Genomic DNA, 21,084 nt, shown 5'->3' on the forward strand with positions numbered 1-21,084 from the left:
AAAATCCAAGTCATAAAATTTCAGGAATAAAAATAGCTAATAGGGAAAGCTCTTTCCTTCCAATTTTCAACCCTTTTACTCCACGTTTTCTATTTTGAATAAACTTGATTATGTGTCTTTTTCTCTTTATTTTGTAATATTTCTTATAATTTCTTTTTACAACTTTGTCGTTGAGGCTAAGGAAGCTTCCTCTCAATTTCTAATTAGGGTGTTTTTGTTTTATTTTTTGATAAAGTAAGTTTTACAACTTACATAGACTAATCTTAAACTTCCAGAACCTCTAATCTTAAGCTTCCAGAACCTTGCTAAAATATACAGCACAAGTTTCACATGTTCAGATATTACTCTCAAAACTAAATCCCTCACCTTGACTACACTGCGATGGTCAGGACTTGATCACACTGAAACCAACTAAGTTACCTAAAGGCTAAATCCCTACCCAACTAAGCTACCTAAAGGCTAAATCCCTACTGACTACACTGATGACTTGATCACACTGAAACCAACTAAGCTACCTAAAGGCTAAATCTCTACCCAACTAAGCTACCTAAAGGCTAAATCCCTACTGACTACACTGAAGACTTGATCACACTGAAACCAACTGAGCACTGTAACTGTCAGGACTTGATCACACTGAAACCAACTGAGCACTGTAACTGTCAGGACTTGATCACACTGAAATCACTGAGAGGACTTACTTCATCACACTTAAATCAATTGAGCTACCTGTGCGAGCGGTAGATTCCCTACACTACACTAACTGAATACTGCCTAGAAACTTAACTTGTTTGAGTGCTTGCAACATTTCTCCATTTGTTGTTGGAGAAATCACTGGAATCATTATTAGGATTCTTTCAATCTGTGTTTCTTGTTTCTTAAATAGCAACTTCAATCATTATTAAAAAATCATTATTAGGATTACTTATATATCACATACTAAACAAAGTCAGTAAGCAAATAACCTAATCTTGAATGAAGTGCTTACTTTTTGTAGCCAAAATGCACAACTTCTAGACCCATACTCTGCATAGAATGTGATATTCAAAAAAGGCATCCAGACAGCTAGTATTAAAACAAACTGATATCAAAGTTGTAATATTAACAACCTGCTAGAACAGTACTACAGTTGCAATAAACATAACATAGCTTAACAAAACTAAACTTGCAAGTACTTTTTGCTAGGACTGGTCCTTCCTTGTGCATAAAAAGGCCGAAAACTAGTATGAGGTTCTGCCATCCCCCTCGGTGATCACATCGTTGAAACTGCCGCCGCTAGGAATCATAGGCAGGACGTGTTCCTGATGTGGCACAATCACGTCCAACAAGTAGGGCCCGGGGGTGTCAAGCATCGTCTGAATAGCAGCCCGGAGATCGTCCTTCTTGGACACACGAGCAGCGGGTATATCGCAAGCCTCTGCAAATTTCAGCATGTTAGGAAATATCTGGGACTCGTTTGCAGGGTTTCCCAGGTAGGTATGGGCTCTGTTTGCCTTGTAGAAGCGATCCTCCCATTGAACCACCATCCCTAAGTGCTGGTTATTCAACAGCAGAATTTTAACCGGGAGATTCTCCACTCGAATCGTGGCCAATTCCTGCACATTCATGATGAAACTACCATCGCCATCGATATCCACGACCACTTTATCCGGTCTTCCAACCGCTGCTCCGATTGCCGCTGGCAATCCAAAACCCATCGCCCCTAACCCACCAGAGGTCAACCACTGGCGGGGCTCCCGATACTTGTAAAACTGGGCAGCCCACATCTGGTGCTGCCCAACACCGGTACTAACTATAGCCTTTCCATTCGTCAACTCATCAAGAACCTGAATAGCATACTGGGGAGAAATGGCATCCTCAAACGTCTTATAACCCAACGGGAACTTCTCCTTCTGCTCATTCAACTCCTGTCTCCAAGCCGAGAAATCCAACTTCAGCTTACCTATCCTCTCCTCCAGTATCGAATTCAGCCCCTGCAGGGCCAACTTCAAATCCGCACAAATCGACACATGGGGCTGCTTATTCTTCCCAATCTCCGCGGAATCAATATCAATGTGAACAATCTTCGCCCGACTAGCAAAAGCCTCCAGCTTTCCAGTCACACGGTCATCGAACCTCACCCCAAATGCGAGCAACAGATCACTCTTGTCAACAGAGTAATTAGCATACACAGTCCCATGCATTCCCAGCATTTGAAGTGAAAGTTCATCTGAGGAAGGAAATGATCCAAGCCCCATTAAAGTACTAGCCACAGGAATCCCAGTAAGCTCCACAAAACGCCTCAACTCCTCACTTGAGTGTAAAGACCCACCCCCCACATAAAGGACAGGCTTCTTGGATTCAGAAATTAGCCTCACTATTTGCTCCAACAGCATATCATTTGGGGGTTTTGGCAAGCGAGATAAGTATCCAGGCAATCTCATAGGCTGATCCCAATTGGGGATAACCAGCTGTTGCTGAATATCCTTGGGAACGTCGATCAAAACCGGGCCAGGACGGCCCGATTTGGCCAGGAAAAACGCCTCGCGAACAATGCGAGGGATGTCCTCTACGTCTAAAACCAGATAGTTATGCTTCGTGATTGATCGAGTTACCTCAACGATAGGGGTTTCCTGGAAAGCGTCAGTCCCAATCATCCTCCGAGGCACCTGCCCGGTAATGGCGACAATGGGACAGCTATCCAGAAGCGCGTCGGCGAGTCCGCTCACCAGGTTGGTGGCGCCGGGGCCGGACGTGGCGATGCAGACGCCGGGGAAGCCAGTGGCGCGCGCGTACCCCTCGGCGGCGAACACGCCGCCCTGCTCGTGACGGGGGAGGACATTCCTGACAACCTTGGAGCGCGTGAGCGCCTGATGAATCTCCATGGACGCGCCGCCGGGGTAGGCGAACACGTCCGTCACGCCCTCCCGCTCCAGCGCCTCCACGAGAACATCGCACCCCTTCCGCGGCTCGTCGGGAGCAAATCGGGAAACGAAGGCCTCGGCTGCCTTGGGCGGCGCCTTAGGAACGGCAGTGGAGGAGGAGGACGGCGAAGACGACGACAGAACATTGGAGATGTGAGAATGGCGGCGGCGGCTGTGAGTCGGGAGAAGAGGAGCGGTGGTCTTTCTGGAGCTGTGCGGGAGACGGAAAGTAAATCTTGTAAGGATCTTTGGGGATTTGGAAGAGTGGTCGGAGATTGTGGCGGCGAAGGAAGGGTTTGGAGAAGCGGTGGCCGCCATTGATGGAGTGCTTGAAATGAGATTTGAGTTTGGAGGCTAGGGATCCACTTCAAGATGCAGTATCCACAATTTTAGTGTGAAGTAAGAAGGAGCCACACAAACTTTACAGAAAAAAAAAAAAAAATTATTATATTTATAAATTTATAAATTATAAGTGACTGTTTGGTCTACTAGACTACTACTAGTAAAAAACATGATCGTCCAAAAACATGGTTGTTGAGTGAGACCAATGTTACGTGTTCCATCTGAATTCTGTTTTATTATTATTATTTTTTTTTTTGTTACGGAGTATTAAAAACGAGATGAAAAGTTGTTTCCTTAATTTACGTGGAATATATTCAGTTCTTTTTTTTTTTTTTATTGAAAGAAAAAGGAAATAACATTAATTATCACTCAGCAATTACAGTGTGGACCGTGGTGCATAATACATTGTGCACTGTGATTCAAAAACGATGCCGTTTTTTTTTTTTTTTTTTTAAGTAAAGAAACAGTGCGTCGTTATAGTTAACAGAGCGCGCATGATTGATGTATTAATTACCATTTAAAACTACATTATATCTAAACTGACACGGCCTCACGTATTATTTTTATATTATCAAGTGAAACTGCAATTGAAATGAAATGAAATTGTAGTTGTGTTGAAATGAAACTGCAGTGTATACAAAATGAAACTGAATAACAATTTCACATATTTTAGTATATATTACCCAGCGAAACTGTAGTTATATCAAAATGATATTGTAGTTGTGTTGAAATGAAACTGCAGTTGTTGGTTTTCATAGCGTTGATGGCTGCCCGGCAAGCCAACAATACCGAATAACTATATCTGTGAGTGTAAAGAAAGTAAGAAAATAAAGACAATTTTAGAGAATAACCGCTGTTATTTCTTTAGGGTGTTGCCTTCAAAATATGCCGCTCCCAAAGAGAGAGGGTTTCGTCCCCCGCCACGGAGATCCCATAGGGATATCTATACACGAATATCGAATCTATACATGGTAAGTAGGGCTGACATCTAGCCAAGGTCAAGGGTAAGTAGGGCTGACGTATAGGCCGATGCAATCGTCTATTCTCTGCCTTTCCTATCTAAGCAAATTATGGAAACTACCTAATCTGAGCGAAGATTACTTTCGAAGAATCTGCTGATACGCGTTTCGGAGCGTGTACCCAGTCGGGAACTGTCCCGGCCGCATGAGGACGCCTTCTTGGGTTTCTGCCTCCGAGTAGGAGCATCCCTCCTGGCCAGCCTGGTCGCTCGTCCGGGTCCTGGGGTGTTGCGCGGCTGGGGACACACCGCCCGCGTGACCTGGTCGCCCGTCCCAGTCTTATGAGGCTCGGTATCAGGGACACACGGATCATCGTGGCTGGTCGCCCATCGGTATTACCTTCCAGTGCCCGCTTGGGGACGCGTCGGCTGGCATGCTGACTACTTGATAAGTGCATAGTGGACTTTGGGGGCGTGTGTTATCATGACCAGAAGGTTCTCAACAGTTTCCTCTTTCCTCCCTGGTCAGCTACCGGCTCGGCTCCCTTATCTGGTCTCCTGCCCAGGCGGCTAATTTAGGGTATCTATCACCAGTCCCTCACTTTTTTAGGTTTTAGGTGAGCCGTTAACCTGAAAAAGTAAATAACAGAAAGCACAAGTTCCCCAAATATGTCTTGGCCGCCTAGCTTCTCAGTATGTCTGGATTTTGTTGAGTGCCCGGGCGGGTCCCAGGCTAGTCTCGCTGTTCCTGACTGGTCCCGTTTTACCCGACTGGTTCTGGGAGCGGTACAACTGCTATAGGCGTAATGATGGCTATTCCGCTGATTCTGTCGGAGCAGCCTTCTCGCAGCCGTCATCTCAAGTGTCATGTCAACGATCACGTCTTTCCAGCTAGCAACAGGTGTCACGCTCTCGCCGCCTCTTCGTCCTTATAAATACCCTCGATATTTCCTGTGCTCCTCACTCTCACGCCTTCTTTTCTCCGGCTAGTCCCTTGGCAGCCGGTATTCCTTGCTCTCTCCGTGTTAGGGTGCCGTCCCATCCGGTGAGCTGACCACCCGCTCGCCTTCGATGATCCTCATAAACTGCCGAGTCCACCAGTGGGCGAGGCTAGCTGCCTACGAGTCCCGTCCTTTCGGTCGTCGTGGTATGACCACCGTCGCGCCAAGATGCGGTCTCATATGTGAGTGTAGAGTCTGGGGGGGCGCTCTTCTAGTGGACCAAGCGCCGGCCCGAGAGGGGGTGCTCCTCCTTTTGTATAAGATCCGACGTCTCCCCATAACAACGGGGTAAGCCAAGAAGTATATCAGACTCTGGCAACCCCTCTGCCATTATCTTACAAGGAGAGGGTGGATGTCCACCCAGCTTTCATCCGGTCGCGCAAGCTTGCAGAAAGACGCGAACAGAATGTGTGCATTTGCCATGTTTCTCATATTGAAGCCCGAGCTCACTAGGAAGGCATTCCCGATAACTATATATTAGTGTGATAAGTAATGATATTTATCCATATAAAATGAGTTAAAGAACATTTTCAATATAGGCTAACTGGTATATGAAATTCCTTCAAGGAAATACTTGATATGCAATACGAGATAATACTCTGTACTTATTTTTTCAAGTCTTTCATTTCAAACTCTGTCTTTTAGCATGAACTAATGTCGTCAAGCTCTTTTTATGTATTTCAATAATATTTATACCATCACCATAAACTGAGATAATAAATAAATAACTTCATTAGCAATTCTTTAACGAACACATAATGACACATTATTTACATGCTCCTTCATAAAGAAAGACACTCAGTCAATTATTAATGATTTAAGTCATACTAGTATTGTCCCGTGCGATGCACGGCTAAATATTAAAGATTTGTTTTTAATGTTATAATAATAGATAAAAAAATATTTTTATTTATTAATTGCCAACTATAATAATGGTATTTGAAGTACTAACAAAGAAAACATGAATTACGTACAATTTAATTTTTGAGAATAATAAATTGATATTAATTGTATATTATGTACATGACAAAATTAAACATTTTATGGTAAACCATCGTACCGTTTAACTTGATATCTGCTGACGTGGCTATTCATATTATTGCTATCAATGTATTTTGCTTGAGAAATGAGTAAGGACATTACTTAGCCGACTTACTTGCATTGGTAATACAAAATAATGAAAAATAACTGTAAAAATAAAAAAGAATAAAAAAGTATGTCGACTAAGCCGCTACATTAAAATTATTATTATTATTTGAATTTGAATAACGAATGCAATTATATATCTAACATATTGAAATAAAATTTGTAAATAAAAGAAAAAATATGAAATTAAGATATTAAGATTAAGCTTAAGATATTAAGATATTTAAGATTTAAGATACTTATTAAAAAGAAGAATAAAAATTACAAATTATTAAAAATTTCATGATAAGAACCATTAATAGTTGAAGTACTAACATTATATAAATCCACTACATACCAATATTTTTAATCCTTTGCAATTGCTAATCCGAAATGCAGCCACGAACACTGATCATACACCAGTTTCTTCATTAATAGCCCAACATGTAATAGAGTTTGTCTCTAACTTTTATTAATAATCATTACATATAACAACATAAGTCACAATTGTTTCCTTTAAAATTTGAATAGTAGTCTTCGATTAGAAGGCATCATTTTCATGAGGAACTCATACGATAATTCTTACATTGCTATCAAAAAGTATTTTCCCTTCAATGATATGTTGTGACAGTTTGGTTATAAGACCAATGATACCTCTCTCCACTTCGCTAAATCAATGATCTTTCACAGCAACCAAAACTCTAACTTGAACGTTGGATCATACATTTTTTTAGTCCAAGTACACTTAGAAAGAATCTTTCTTTCATTAATTAAACTTTTTTTTGTTTGTTTAAATCTCCACTATTAATTTACACATATATCTCATCTGCATGCAGAGTTATCAACTCATCTTGAACAATCAGCTTATTTTGAGCTCCACAAAAAAAAAAATTATTAAGATTAATATAGGTATCTTGAATAGGAAGCAGACTCCAAAAGAAACTCACAATGAAAATCCAGTTCAGTCATCAAAAAGCCAAAATCAAGCATCTAACTTGAAAAATCCATAGCTTAAAAATCAAGTTTTCAATTACAAACTGTAAAAAAATGCTTCAATTACAAAAAACCCATAACTTAAAAATCTAAAATCAAGTTTTTAAAAATCCATAGCTTAAAAAATTAATCTCACGGCATTTACTAAATTGAAATTAAAAATCCACATCTTTTCAATTACAAACTGTAAAAAATGCTATATCCAATTCTACCAACTCAGCAAACATATTCTTTTGAATTCTGATGCAAAGAAAGACTGCATGAGAAGCAATGCACTTTTTAAGCTTGGACTTGTGTTTGGAACGTACAACCCTGCAGAAAATTAAAGTGGTTCTCAACAAACAACTATAGTAATGTTTAAAAAAATGAAGAGTAAGCAAAACCTATACAGTAGAAATAAGTAAATCAAATGTAAGGAAATGAGCAAAATTCTTTGTTCTAATTCTCCCTAGAACCAGAGTTCTTTGCTCCAATTCTCCCTTTGTTGATCTACTCTGCTATCTCTCTCCCGCTCAAATGTAAGGAAATGAACAAAATTCTGATGTACGAAAAATCTTCTCAACACATTCCTTAACAATCTTGGGCAGTTAAGTCAAAAAATGAAAAAAAAAAAAAAAACTTAATAGAAAAAGAAGATGAGTTCAAAATTGTAAAATAACAAACCTGATCAAGTATGTATAATCTCCGGAAATATTTGGTCAATCGGCAATATTGGCAAGAAATCAAAATCCAGAAGTAAAATCAGAGCCTACAAACATAAACTCTGGAAATCATTCTCGAATGGGACATGACAACCAGTTGTAAGTGAAATGCAGAATCGAAGACAACATTTACAGGATACAACGCAAATTGATCGAGAGCAACGAAATCAAAACCAAGCAACAACAAATGCTTCTAATCAACAGCGATTGCGGCAGGGGAATCCGATGATAGGAATGGCAAAAATTGGCAAGAGGCAGAAAAAAACTTACCATAATTGAAAAATTCATGGAGGAAAAGCCACCGCGGGATGTAATTTGAGCAAAACTCCAGGAACTTTGTCCCTACATTTCATCCTTGATAAGCGTTCACAATCTCTCCTCCACTCTAACCAGCTGCTACAACCCCAAACGGAACCCTAAACTCAGTTCCGATGCTTCGTTCTACGGTCTCGAAAGCATCGCTTCTTCTAGATCTCTAAAAAAACTCGAGGTTTTATCCATCATCTTTCGCGCACAAAGCTAGAATCGGCGTTGCCTTGTTTCCTTGTGCCGCCTTCTTCCTTGACCTCGGCGGTAATCCCATCATCGCCACCATCACTTTCGGCCTCAGGGCATCACCTCTAAGTACTCTGCAATATGAGAACCCATTATATATATATATACTCCTATATACATATATGGCTATCTAGTTTAATGCATACAAACAGTGTTTTCTAGTCCTCAACAGACACCTGAACTCAACAGACACATGAACTCAAAAGACACCTTGAATCATTACTCCTTATCAGTAATAATTATTTTAAAGAGGATATAAAAAGACTGATTTATAAATATATTGTGTATCTAGAATTTTCTTTCATTGAGCGGAAAACTGGTTCTGCTTTATTATAGTTAAGGATAAAGACTTTTGTAATTTAGTATTATACACATCACGTTTGTAATTTCGTACTATACATGTTGCAATTTTTATATTCTCTCATTTCAAAAATTTTAAATCTAAATAAATATTAGCGTCTAATGATCCATAAGCATACCACAATAACCTCTATTAACCGCATATCTAAATTATTTTATTATTCTTTTTATTATCAATAATATTAAGTATCAGAACTTAATGGCACCCTTTGTCAGTTGAGAAGACCACTATGTGCTCGAATTCTATCGCAACATACACGATTTGGCTTCTTCCATCATTTCTCGGCAAATTATGCCTTGGAAACGTGTTCACCGTGATGGTGAACACGGATCCAAACGGTGTCGTTTTTATGAAAAAAAATTTAGTTATTGTGCTGTTAACGCCGTTTTGCATTCTATATTCAGATTATGAATTTACATTTATTAAATTATGAATTTTCTGTTATGAAATTATGAATTTACAGTTATGTAATTATGAATTTTCTATTATGAGATTATGAATTTACAGTTATGTAATTATGAATTTTCTGTAAATTCATAATTTCATAACAGAAAATTCATAATTTCATAACAGAAAATTCATAATCTCATAAAAGAATATTCATAATTTCATAACTGTACATTCATAAATCCATGCCTGCACATTTATAATTTATGAGTGTTGAAGAAGCTTGCGCGAAGAGGGAGTGAAACCGCGAAATGTGAAAATGAAGAAGAAAAGTCGTGCTGTTAAATAAGAAAAAAAAAAAACATATAACGACACTATTACCATTTAGGACCATGTTCACCATGAATGGTGAACACGGTTCCATGACATAACGATTGTCATTTCTCAATGCCCATCGTCATGTTGACTTTTGTTCTTTTCTCCCTTGGGCTAGTAAATTATGCGCCTCCCAAAGGCCTAGTCCTAGTCTCTGCAATCATTATATCGTGGACCAGGGTCCTTATATAATATATATAATTTAACTTCATAATGTACAGAATTCATATGCAAATGTACATAATTTATATTCATAATACACACACATAAATATGATATAATGAACATGAATTCTGTGCACATAAAAAAAAAAACATAAATTCTGTACATTATTAAATCAAATTATGTGTATAGACCAAAGTCCACAGTGCATTGTAAATTTTGGTCCTCGATATAAATTGCCTAGTCTCTGTGTATATCTCCATGGTTTAATTTAGACCTTTAGGCTTTAGTCCTTTTCCTATTCCCTGCAAGGTACTCGTATTTTATTCTCATGATTCTCTTGGGCTTCTCATCAGGAGGTCCATCTCCCCAACGAACTCTCCGTCCTGCCTTCGTTCTATGACAAATTATTGGACTCGAATCCACCTTATAATGAAAATTCAGATTAAAAATATACAATTTACATACTGAATGTTCACAATTAAAAATAATTATGAACATTCAGTATGTAAATTGCGTATTTTAAACTAGATCCATTTTGTAAGTAGACTCGAATCCATGGTATAACTGTTGTTGTTCTACCTCACCGAGTTCTTGATATGCGATTCTTGGACTGATCTCTACCTTTGTTTAGATAAGCTAAATGAGCTAGCTTTCTAAAGTCATTACTTTAATGTAATATAATGCTTACAAACATTAAGTTTTATTTTTATGAACATATTTAATAAACATTATAAGCATACTATAAAGTAAATGAAAATATATATAATGTGCTTTTGGTTTAGCGTTTATGGACATATAAAATAAATATTATGAACGTAGTATAAAATAAATGTTATTAAACATGATAGTTGAAGTATAATATATATATATATATATATATATATATATATATATATATATATATATATATATATATATATATGTACAGTAGGCTTTATTTTTATGAACACTAGTATTTTCACCCGTGCGATGCACGAAATGAATTTACTATAATATTTTAAGAATATTTGGAACGATATATTGATGGATTATATGAACCCGGGGGTCCAGATTATACAACCCGAATATATGATCGAATTATGACAAGTATAAGATTATATATATAATTATATAAATTATAGCATCAAATATTATATAGTGTTATTATTATTAACACTTAATTACTTTTAGATATTATTATTACCACTTATATTATTATTATTATTATTAGTTTCTTTTCAAGTATTGTTAGTATATAATGGTCGTGAGGCACAATAATAATATAACCATAATTAAATATTCTTGTATTGTATTCCGGAGTTAATGCCATTTTTGGTCCTAGACTTATTGAGGCATTGACACTTTTCATCCAGCATAATAAAAATTGCCACTTAGTAGACACTGTTATTGGTCGTTGGACAGTTTGATCCTCCGTCAATGAAGTCGTTTGTTGACCGTGAATTAGAAGGGCTTTTCTGTCTTTTTATGTCTTATTCTTCTAATCTTGTTTAGACAAGCGCTGATGTGACTCCTGTGAGGCGAGATGGCGAGACTTGGCGGCTAAGTAGTAACCGTCAGTAGTGAGTAGCAGTGAGGTTCTTCTCCGGCGAGTTGTGGGTACGGCAGCGAGCATACGAGGCAGTAACTCCTTCCCGCGACGGATCAGTAAGGCAGATCTGGCGGTGCAGCAACAGATCCGGCGAGGTTGGGGCCTTCACCGGTGGTTTTTGGTTCCGGCAAAGCAGAGAGGGCAGCAGGTCGGCGAACCCTCCTATGGTAAATAGCAGTTGTAGATGGCGTGATGTAAAATTTGCACTTGTAAGTCCTCCCTTCCATATTGACCACAAATATCCTTCCCATCTCTCTCTCTCTCTCTCTCTCTCTGACCACAACTACTTGGTGCACAACTTCAAAAACTCTGTTATTCTACCTGAAATTCATTGAAGTTTCAAGCTGAAAATGTGGAATCCGCCGCTCCCCAAAAATCGCATTGTTTGAGGTGTTGGAATGGTCGGTGTTGACTTCCTGGCTGCTGTAGCTTCATTCCCCAACCTGGATGATAAAATTCGGAGCACCAGCTTTGAGGTTCAAGGAGGTGGTACCACTGGCAATGCTTTGATAAAACTCGGATGATAAAATTCGTCTTGGTCTTAATCCAAGGATCATATCTAAGGTTGCTGATGACTCGCATGGCGAAAGAATACTTGATGAGCTTGAAAGGGATGGTGTTGATACATCTTTTATGGTGGTGTCCAAAGGAGGAAACTCACCATTCACATATGTCATTGTTGACAACCAAAAAAAAAAAAAAAAAAAAAACTCGTATGTGCATTTTCACTCCAGGATATCCACCCATGATATATGAGGGTTTACATACCCAAATCAAAATTGTCTTCAGCGCTTGGAGTAAATATTGTCTACTTAGATGGAAGGCTGCATGAGACTGCTTTGATTATAGTGCAGGAGGCAAAGAGTAGGGGCATACCTATTATAGTTGATGCAGAAAGGTTAAGGGAGGGGTTGGGTGATATTCCTGACTTTGCTAGTTATGTTGTATGCTCGACAAAATTTCCACAGGCATGGACTAATGCCCTTTCTATTCCAACTGCACTTGTTTCCATTATCTTGAGATTGATGTCAAATGTAAAATTCGTGATTGTTAGTTGGGTGAAGATGGTTTCTTAATGTTAGAAAGGACTGAAGCGGATAACCTCAGTTTGAAGAAATGGATGTAGCAGTGACCAATGGATGGAGAATACAAGGATTAGAACATAAAAAGATAGAAAAGCCCTTCTAATTCACGGTCAACAAACGGCGTCATTGACGGAGGATCAAAACTGTCCAACGATCAATAACAGTGGCTACTAAGTGGCAATTTTTATTATGGAGGATGAAAAGTGTCAATGTCCCAATAAGTCTAGGACCAAAAATGGCATTACTTGTATTCCATGAGTCACAATAATAATATAACAATAATTAAATATTGTTCAATTCTATATTCTTTTAGGATTTCTATTACCATCATTAATTATTCTCAAATTTACCATAATTAAATAATTTGACCAATTATAAAGAAAGATTATTAAATAATGCACGGGACAATTGTTTAATTAAAAATTTTAAAAATTCATTAATAAAACAAAAGGTTCTCATAGTTTTTTCTTAGAAACTCTTTAATAAAGTATTTTTTTTTTAGAAATTGGTGGGCCAAATCGCCTACGGCAGTTTGCGGTTGATAGATCTCGAAAAAATACGCGATTTCAAAAAAACATTTGTCCAAAACGGACAACGGAGTCAAAAGTTATGCCTTGCCAATCTTTGGACACTTTACAACTTAAAAAATAAAATAAAAAATTAAAGGCCGGTTCAGCCGGCGAGGCGGCCGCTGAGGAGGCCGATTCCGGCCTTCTTCGCCGCGGCCAGCGACACGATTTTTGCAACACTGATATATATAGAATAGATATAGATTAGAATAGGAATAGTATTACACAATTTTATAATATTACAATAAAATTTTAACCTAGAATTATTGTAGAAATCAATATATTTTATTTGGAAGAGAGATTTTTTAGGAATTGGGAGGGAAGTTAAAATTTCAGGATTTTATTTTTATATATAGTATAGATTGTATTACACTATTTTATAATATTAGAATAGAATTTTAACGCATAATTATTGTACGAATGGAAAAGTAGAAATCAATATATTTTATTAGGAAGAGAGATTTTTTAGGAATTGGGCGGAAAGTTAAAATTTTAAGATTTTGTTTTTATATATAGTATAGATAGAAGTAAAGATTGTATTACACTATTTTATAATATTAGAATAGAATTTTAACGTAGAATTATTGTACGAATGGGAAAGTAGAAATCAATATATTTTATTAGGGAAAGTAGAAATCAATATATTTTATTAGGAAGAGAGATTTTTTAGGAATTAGGCGGGAAGTTAAAATTTCAGGATTTTGTTTTTATATATAGTATAGATTGTATTACACTATTTTATAATATTAGAATAGAATTTTAACGCAGAATTATTGTACGAATGGGAAAGTAGAAATCAATATATTTTATTAGGAAGAGAGATTTTTTAGGAATTGGGCGGGAAGTTAAAATTTCAAGATTTTGTTTTTATATATAGTATAGATTAAGAACCTACTATATACTGAATTGAAATACATATAATGTACATTAGGTTAAAGTTTATGAAAATTAAGGTTTAAATTTATGGATATATAAAACAAATATTATGAATATAATACATCATGAATGTTACTCCGTATTAAATAGGGGAGCATAATGAACTTGTTGGAAAAATAGCATTAAAATAACATTTTGAGTGATTATTTTGTGGTACAAATATATGTGGGATTCACTTCCGATTTGGGTCGGGTCAATGTGGATTCGGGTTCTTCGTAGTGAGACGAAGAATTTGATATAATGTACGCTCAAAATGGATAATAGGTGAATGAGAAATTGATTCTCAAAAGTGAACCTATTTGAGAGAAGTCAAAAACTTAAGTTTAGATGCTAATTAAAATTAACATTCTAATAACATTCCTTGCACTGCACGAAAGTTGATGCTTAAGTGGATTAAGCTTTGAAAGCTTAATTATAAAGTTTTGGAATTGGGATGCACCGTTCGTGGCTTAATGATGCATGGACGAAAGGTGCATGCACGAAAGTTCCTCTCTTTTGAAAGCTTAATTAAGCTTTGGAATTGGGAATATAGCAATATGCATGGACTTGAAAGCTTAATTTTGTGCCCCTTTCGTGCTCATGTGTGAGCTCCTTTCGTGGCTTTTAGATTCGGTGAGCACGAGTCAGTGTTATATGCACTGATTCGTGTTGCACCGTTTCGGTGCTTACGGATCACTCGGGTGTGGTTTCCGGTCTCAATTCGTTTAACTTTCGCGTTTGTACGGACTTCTCGGTCACTCAGATAATTTTGAAACGGGTCATTATGGTCTGTACGAATTAATCGGATATTAAGTTTGTGACCGTTGATATTATTTCGATAATAAGTACAACTGTTTCAAACGTTATAATTCAATTTTTAAATTGAATTTATGTTGGTTAATGTGTCATGATGATGCTATTTAGTAGTGGTGGCCACGGGCCGGTTCAAGGTCGAACCAACCCTGAATCGACCCGGAAAAGGTGGGCCTGGGCATTACTGGGCCTGGGGCGGACTTAGCTCGAACCTGAACCGAGTTGTTAAGGACCGGTTCAGGTCCCTTAAAAAAAAAATTCGGGACCCGGCACGGAACCGGCCCAGAGCCCAGGCCCAGGCACAGCCCTGGCCCCTAACCGGCCCAGGCCCAGGCCCGGGCCTAGGACCGGGAAAACGGAACCATGGAAGATTGGAAGCAAAGCATGGCAGCTTTGCTGCCAATCTCCCATGGCTAATGCCTAATGCTATATAAAAAAATAAATAAATAAACTACTTTTGGCCAGCAGCTGGCCAAAAATACATTTAGATTAGCTAGCTAGCTGCAACGTGCAACGGCCAAATATTTGGCTGTTGCACGTTGCATCACATCAATATTCAGTAGTCTCGCCAGAGGCTAGGCTAGGCCTGCAGGCCTCCGGCAGACTACTTCCTCAGTGCAACGGCCAAATTTTTGGCCGTTGCACTGGATGAAGTTTTTTTTTTTTTTTTTTTTTTAAATTATTATTATTCAACTAATAAATTCTATAAATACCCTTACTCAATTCATTTCTATCACACCAAAATTCTCAATCCTACACTCTCTTACTTCTACTCACAACAATTCTCCATATATTCTCTTAATCTTTACAAATTTTATTACTCTTAATACTAGTATTTGCGCCCGTGCGATGCACGGAATAGATTTGTTGTAATATATTAAGAATATTTGGATTGATATATAATTATTTAAATTAGAGCATCAAATATTATATAGTGCAATTGAATATGTGATTTGAATCATTTATGTGTTTTGATGTTATCATTGCTTGAATTTGAGCAAATAATTGCTCAAATTAATAGCTAATGTGTAGATGTACGCATGCGGTGCTGCAATTTTGGAAATTATATTTATCATCATTTAATATTTTTTTATAAATTAGGAAAATGTGCTCGTTCTCCAGCAACTAATTTATATGAAAAAATTGCTATCTTAATTCATTTGTATATATGGAAGATATATTTTTTTTGTCTAGATATATAGAAATTTTGTCATTTAAAAAAATATATATAATATCAACTATTGTATTTACACATTATTGAAATCTCTTTGTAGACGAATTGGTAGTAGCAACACAATCTCGTCCATCTTCGTCTAGAGCTAACACCTTTAGTCCATTTGGATGGGTGACTCTTGTGAAAATATATAATGGTAGAATATTAGTCAGTGATCCTTTTATATTTTCAGTCAATTAGTAATATCATATTCATTTTCAATCAATTATTCTTTTTTATTTTCAATCAATTAGTCAATTAGAATATTAGATGAAGTGATATTTTTACCTAATTTTCGTTCCATTTTTAATTGATGATGTATAATATTTTTATTGAAATATTTTCGTTATATTTTTAATTTACCTTTATATTGTTTAAAATATGCATTTACTATTGATGATGTAGAATATTATTATTGAAATATTTTCATCTAATTTTTAATTTTTGTTTCATTTTTAATTAAAATACAATGATATGCCAGTTTCTTTTTTTCATTTTAGTCAATTAGTCAATTACTCAATTAGAAGTATTATTGTTACCAAATAAGCTTTATTAATTTTTTACTAATTAATTAATATTCATATTAATTTGGGCGGGAATGTTGAAAAGGAGGATTTTACTTTTATTAATAGTATAGATAGATTAATTTCATTTTGAAATCATTGGTTCACATATTTGAATTATTTTTTTTTTCTTAATTATTCGCATTGTAAACATAAATGATATTGCAATAATTAATTTATGATATTTATCAAGTTGTATCTTTTTTAAAATATAAAATTTTCACATGTTTATGGGTTTTTTTAATTTTAAAATTATTTTTATTTTTAAAATTTTTTCCAGCAACACAAACACTCCCTTAGTCTCCCATCAAAAACTGATAAAGAAAAATCATTTTATTAAGGAAATTAAAACTAATTAAATTAAATCTAATCATGCTATATTTATTTGTAACTGTATATTAATTTCATTTTAAAATCATTGGTTCACATATTTGAATTATTTATTTTTTCTTTAATTATTCTCATTGTAAACATAAATGATATTGCAATAATTAATTTATGATATTTATCAAATTGTATCTTTTTTTAAAATATTAAATTTTCTCATGTTTAGGGGTTAAATAATATTTTAAAATTATTTTTATTAGTAATTATTTTTATTTTTAAAAGATGTTCCAGCAACCTAAACACTCCCTTAGTCACCCATCAAAAATTGATAAAGAAAAAAATCATTTCATTAAGAAAATTAAATCTAATCATGCTATACCAGGACTATATGGTCTAATGGTACCCGGGTTGTTACTTCCATTTGGAAGGTTGTAAGTTCAAGTACTGAGGCATTATTAGCTCTTTGTGTTTCAGTAGGTTGAGAAAGTATATGAACAGATACTACAATGTAATAGAGCTAGTAGCATTCATGCTATATTTATTTGTAACTGTATATTAATTTCATTTTGAAATCATTGGTTAACATATTTGAATTACTTATTTTTTCTTTAATTAATTATTATAAACAGAAATGATATTGTACTAATTAATTTATGATATTTATCAAATTGTTTCCAAAAAAAAAATTATAAGATCTGCACATGTTATGAGGGGTTAAAAAATATTTTAAAATTATTTTTTATTAGTAAGTATTTTTATTTTTAAAATATTTTCCAGCAACTCACACCGTCTCCCTTCAAAAAGTGATAAAGAAAAGTCATTTCATTAATAAAATTAAAACTAATTAAAGTATATCTAATCATACTATATTTATTTGAAACTATATATTAATTTCATTTTGAAATCATTGGTTCACATATTTAAATTATTTATTTTTTTCTTTAATTATTATAAACAGAAATGATATTGTACTAATTAATTTTTGATATTTATCAAATTGTATTTTTTAAAAATATAGTGTTTTACCCGTGCGTTCTACGAATCGTTTTTGTTATTATGAATTTAAAACAAAAAATATTTAAAAAAAAATGAAAAGATGTTAAAATGTACAATATAATAATATAGTTGGACTATTATATATTTGGTCAAATATCTATTTTCATAACATACAAAATTAAAATTAAAATCTTGTATGTATAATATAATCTCTAATCATTTACATATTTAGATAATATATAGAAAAAATTCACATAATTAAGTTGATTTATTTCTAATTATATTTCATATATTATAATTCTAAAGATATGAATAATAAATTAATAACTAAGAGAATTGTACTTAGACTTCAATAAAAAAAAATGTAAATTCCAAATTTTGAATGAATAAATTTAAACCCTAATTCAACGCATTTCCTTATATGATTGTATAATTTATTGTATATACACACAATATTTATTAATATGTATATATGAAAGTTCTATAATATAATTTCATTAATTATAATTTATAATTAAAAAATTACATTTAAAAGTTTAAAAAGTAACATTTAAATTTTGTATGATTATTATAATGCATAAGTGTATGTATGTATATTTTAAAAATTAGAAATATTCATGTTTTGTTAATTTTATAATTTCATTTCTTTAATTATAATTCATATTTTATTAATTGTAATTTAATGAAATTGCCACAAATATTTGTATGGAAGAAATCTTATATTTCTCAATTTCATTAATTATATTAATTATAATTACCAAATATTGTGGCAATTACCATAATAATTTCATTAATTATATTAATTATAATATTTTTTCTAATCTCTTCCAATATTTAAATACATTACCATAATAATTACACAAAAGAATGAAAGAAAAATTATCAGAATAGTTACCTTTAATAAAAATAAGAAAATTATATTAAAAATTAATTATATATTAAGGTAAGTATAATTTATTTCATGCCAATAATATTATACATTAAGTATAAAAAAATATATATGTATATAAATTACCATAATAATTACATCAAAAAAGGTAACAATACATAATTATTAATATTATACATTAAGTGTGTGTGTGTACTTTTAATTTTATATTGATAACTATAGTCTATGTATATACTTTAAGAAAATATTCATTATTAAAAAAGAATATAATTTTAAAAAATAAATTATTAATTAGATTACCTAATATAATTGTTTTACTAATTGATTCTATGCTACTATGTATAATTCATATATTTGAAAACTTTTTAAAGCTAGATACCTATTAATTGCTTTAATAATTAATATAATTGTTAGTCAAATCAATATCCAATAGTACTAAAAGTATTATTTCAAATTTTTATACATAAGATATAAAATTATTAAACCGAAATAATTAAAAATAATGTGTCCATATTACAAAAGATTTTATAATAGTAATTTTTATTGCCTAATAGAATTTTTCAATTATTAAATATTATTTATGATAATTATTGTATGACATTTAAATTATTAGGTAGAATTTTTATAATTAAGGTATAATATTATTAAATCAAAATTATTAAAAATAATGTATCCACAATATAAAATAAATTATACTTGTCTTAATAATCAATTTTTTAATGCTACTAACTCTATTACATTGCATTAATATAAATTTATAATAATTATTTATTAATATAAATTTACAATTATAAATTTGTATAAGGAAAACATAGAAACTTCTAGGAATAAATAAATAAATAAATAAATAAATAAAATCTCTCCATTTCATTTTTCTCTTTTGTCACTGTCACATTCTCACTCTCTTTAGAAAAAGACAAAGTAGGATGAGAAATGGCATCTATCTACAACGTCCTCACCCCTCAATTCAATTTAGCTGTTGCTTGATTGCTGTTTTGCCCAATGAACCACGTAAACTCTTAACGCTGCTTATTAAAAAAAAATATAGAAACTTGAATGACATGTACAAATTTCAAAGTCAACATACTAACTCTAAGTTTCATAAAATATTACAAAATTATCAAAATCACTGTCATTATCATCCTCGATCGCATCTCTGCGCTCTTCCATAAAAACTAAACCATTAGGGTTCTGTTACCAAGCATCTTCCTCCTCAATTTCCTTTTGCTGAAGCAAAGCCTCCTTAAGTATCTTAAAGTTCATACCAGACGATATAAACTGCAAAACATATTGAAGTACGGGGGAATATAGTTAGAAAAAGGTAGAAAATTAATACGAAAAGAAAGAAATGATGAGATGGAGAACTTTTAATGCTTTGAATTTTATTTTGGTTTTTAGTGTATTATTATCATGCTTCCCTTTGTATCTGTTTACATATACAGAGAATCCGTCCCTCTTCAAATTTTATCCACTTGATGAGCAAGGAACTCTATTACTTCCCGATCAATCTTTATAGATCCGTATCTTCTCCACAAAAACAAACAAACAAACAAACAAAAATATATCAACATTTTGTCTTAGGAACCACTTTTCTTATTTAAAAATCGGAAAATACAAAGAATAAAAAAAACCAAAAAGAAAGAAAGAAAAATGAAACTAAGATAATGAAAACCTCACCAGTGCAAATCACGTATCAACCTCAACTGTGGAAGATCACAGGATAATTAGCAAAAGTCAATAAAATAATTAAGTTTAGTTGGGATTGTAGGTGAAGTTGATGGATTGTATATGATCATGTAAGGTGTATTTATACACAATAAATAAGATCAAAAGAACTTAGTATTGAAATTATAAAATGGTAAGAGATTTGAAGAAAGGTAAAAACTTTTAATTTCACACGGCATTCCATATACATATACTACACAGTAATTAGCACGGCATTCCATATGTACATATACTACACACTAATTAGCTTAATTAACAATAATCACCTTAATTACTACCTATTATATGAGTAACCTATACGTTAAGTACACTGTTCTAACCATCATTTCCCCTAATTATTTAATTAATAATATATTACTAATATAATTATTATTCCTAATGTATTTATTTGGAATTGTGTGTACCCAAGCTCAATACAATAAAATGGGTTAGGAAGATATCAGGTCAAACTTGTAGCTTAAAGAATATAATATAAATTAGGCAAAATAATTTATTTATTTAAGGTAGAAAATACTAATTTGTATTTATAGGTAGAAAA

General features: G+C 33.7%; 1 protein-coding gene across 1 annotated transcript; it reads right to left on the reverse strand.

The window, feature by feature from the left end:
• Nucleotides 1-1,035: 1,035 nt before the first annotated feature.
• LOC109150574 (acetolactate synthase 2, chloroplastic-like) lies at nucleotides 1,036-3,332 on the reverse strand. Its single transcript, XM_019298515.1, has one exon. It carries the CDS (start codon nucleotides 3,216-3,218, stop codon nucleotides 1,218-1,220), a length of 2,001 nt encoding a protein of 666 aa, XP_019154060.1. The 5' UTR covers nucleotides 3,219-3,332; the 3' UTR covers nucleotides 1,036-1,217.
• Between the last annotated feature and the right edge of the window lie 17,752 nt (nucleotides 3,333-21,084).

This window comes from Ipomoea nil, unplaced genomic scaffold (assembly GCF_001879475.1).
Source record: "Ipomoea nil cultivar Tokyo-kokei standard unplaced genomic scaffold, Asagao_1.1 scaffold2279, whole genome shotgun sequence".
Classification (NCBI taxonomy): domain Eukaryota; kingdom Viridiplantae; phylum Streptophyta; class Magnoliopsida; order Solanales; family Convolvulaceae; genus Ipomoea; species Ipomoea nil.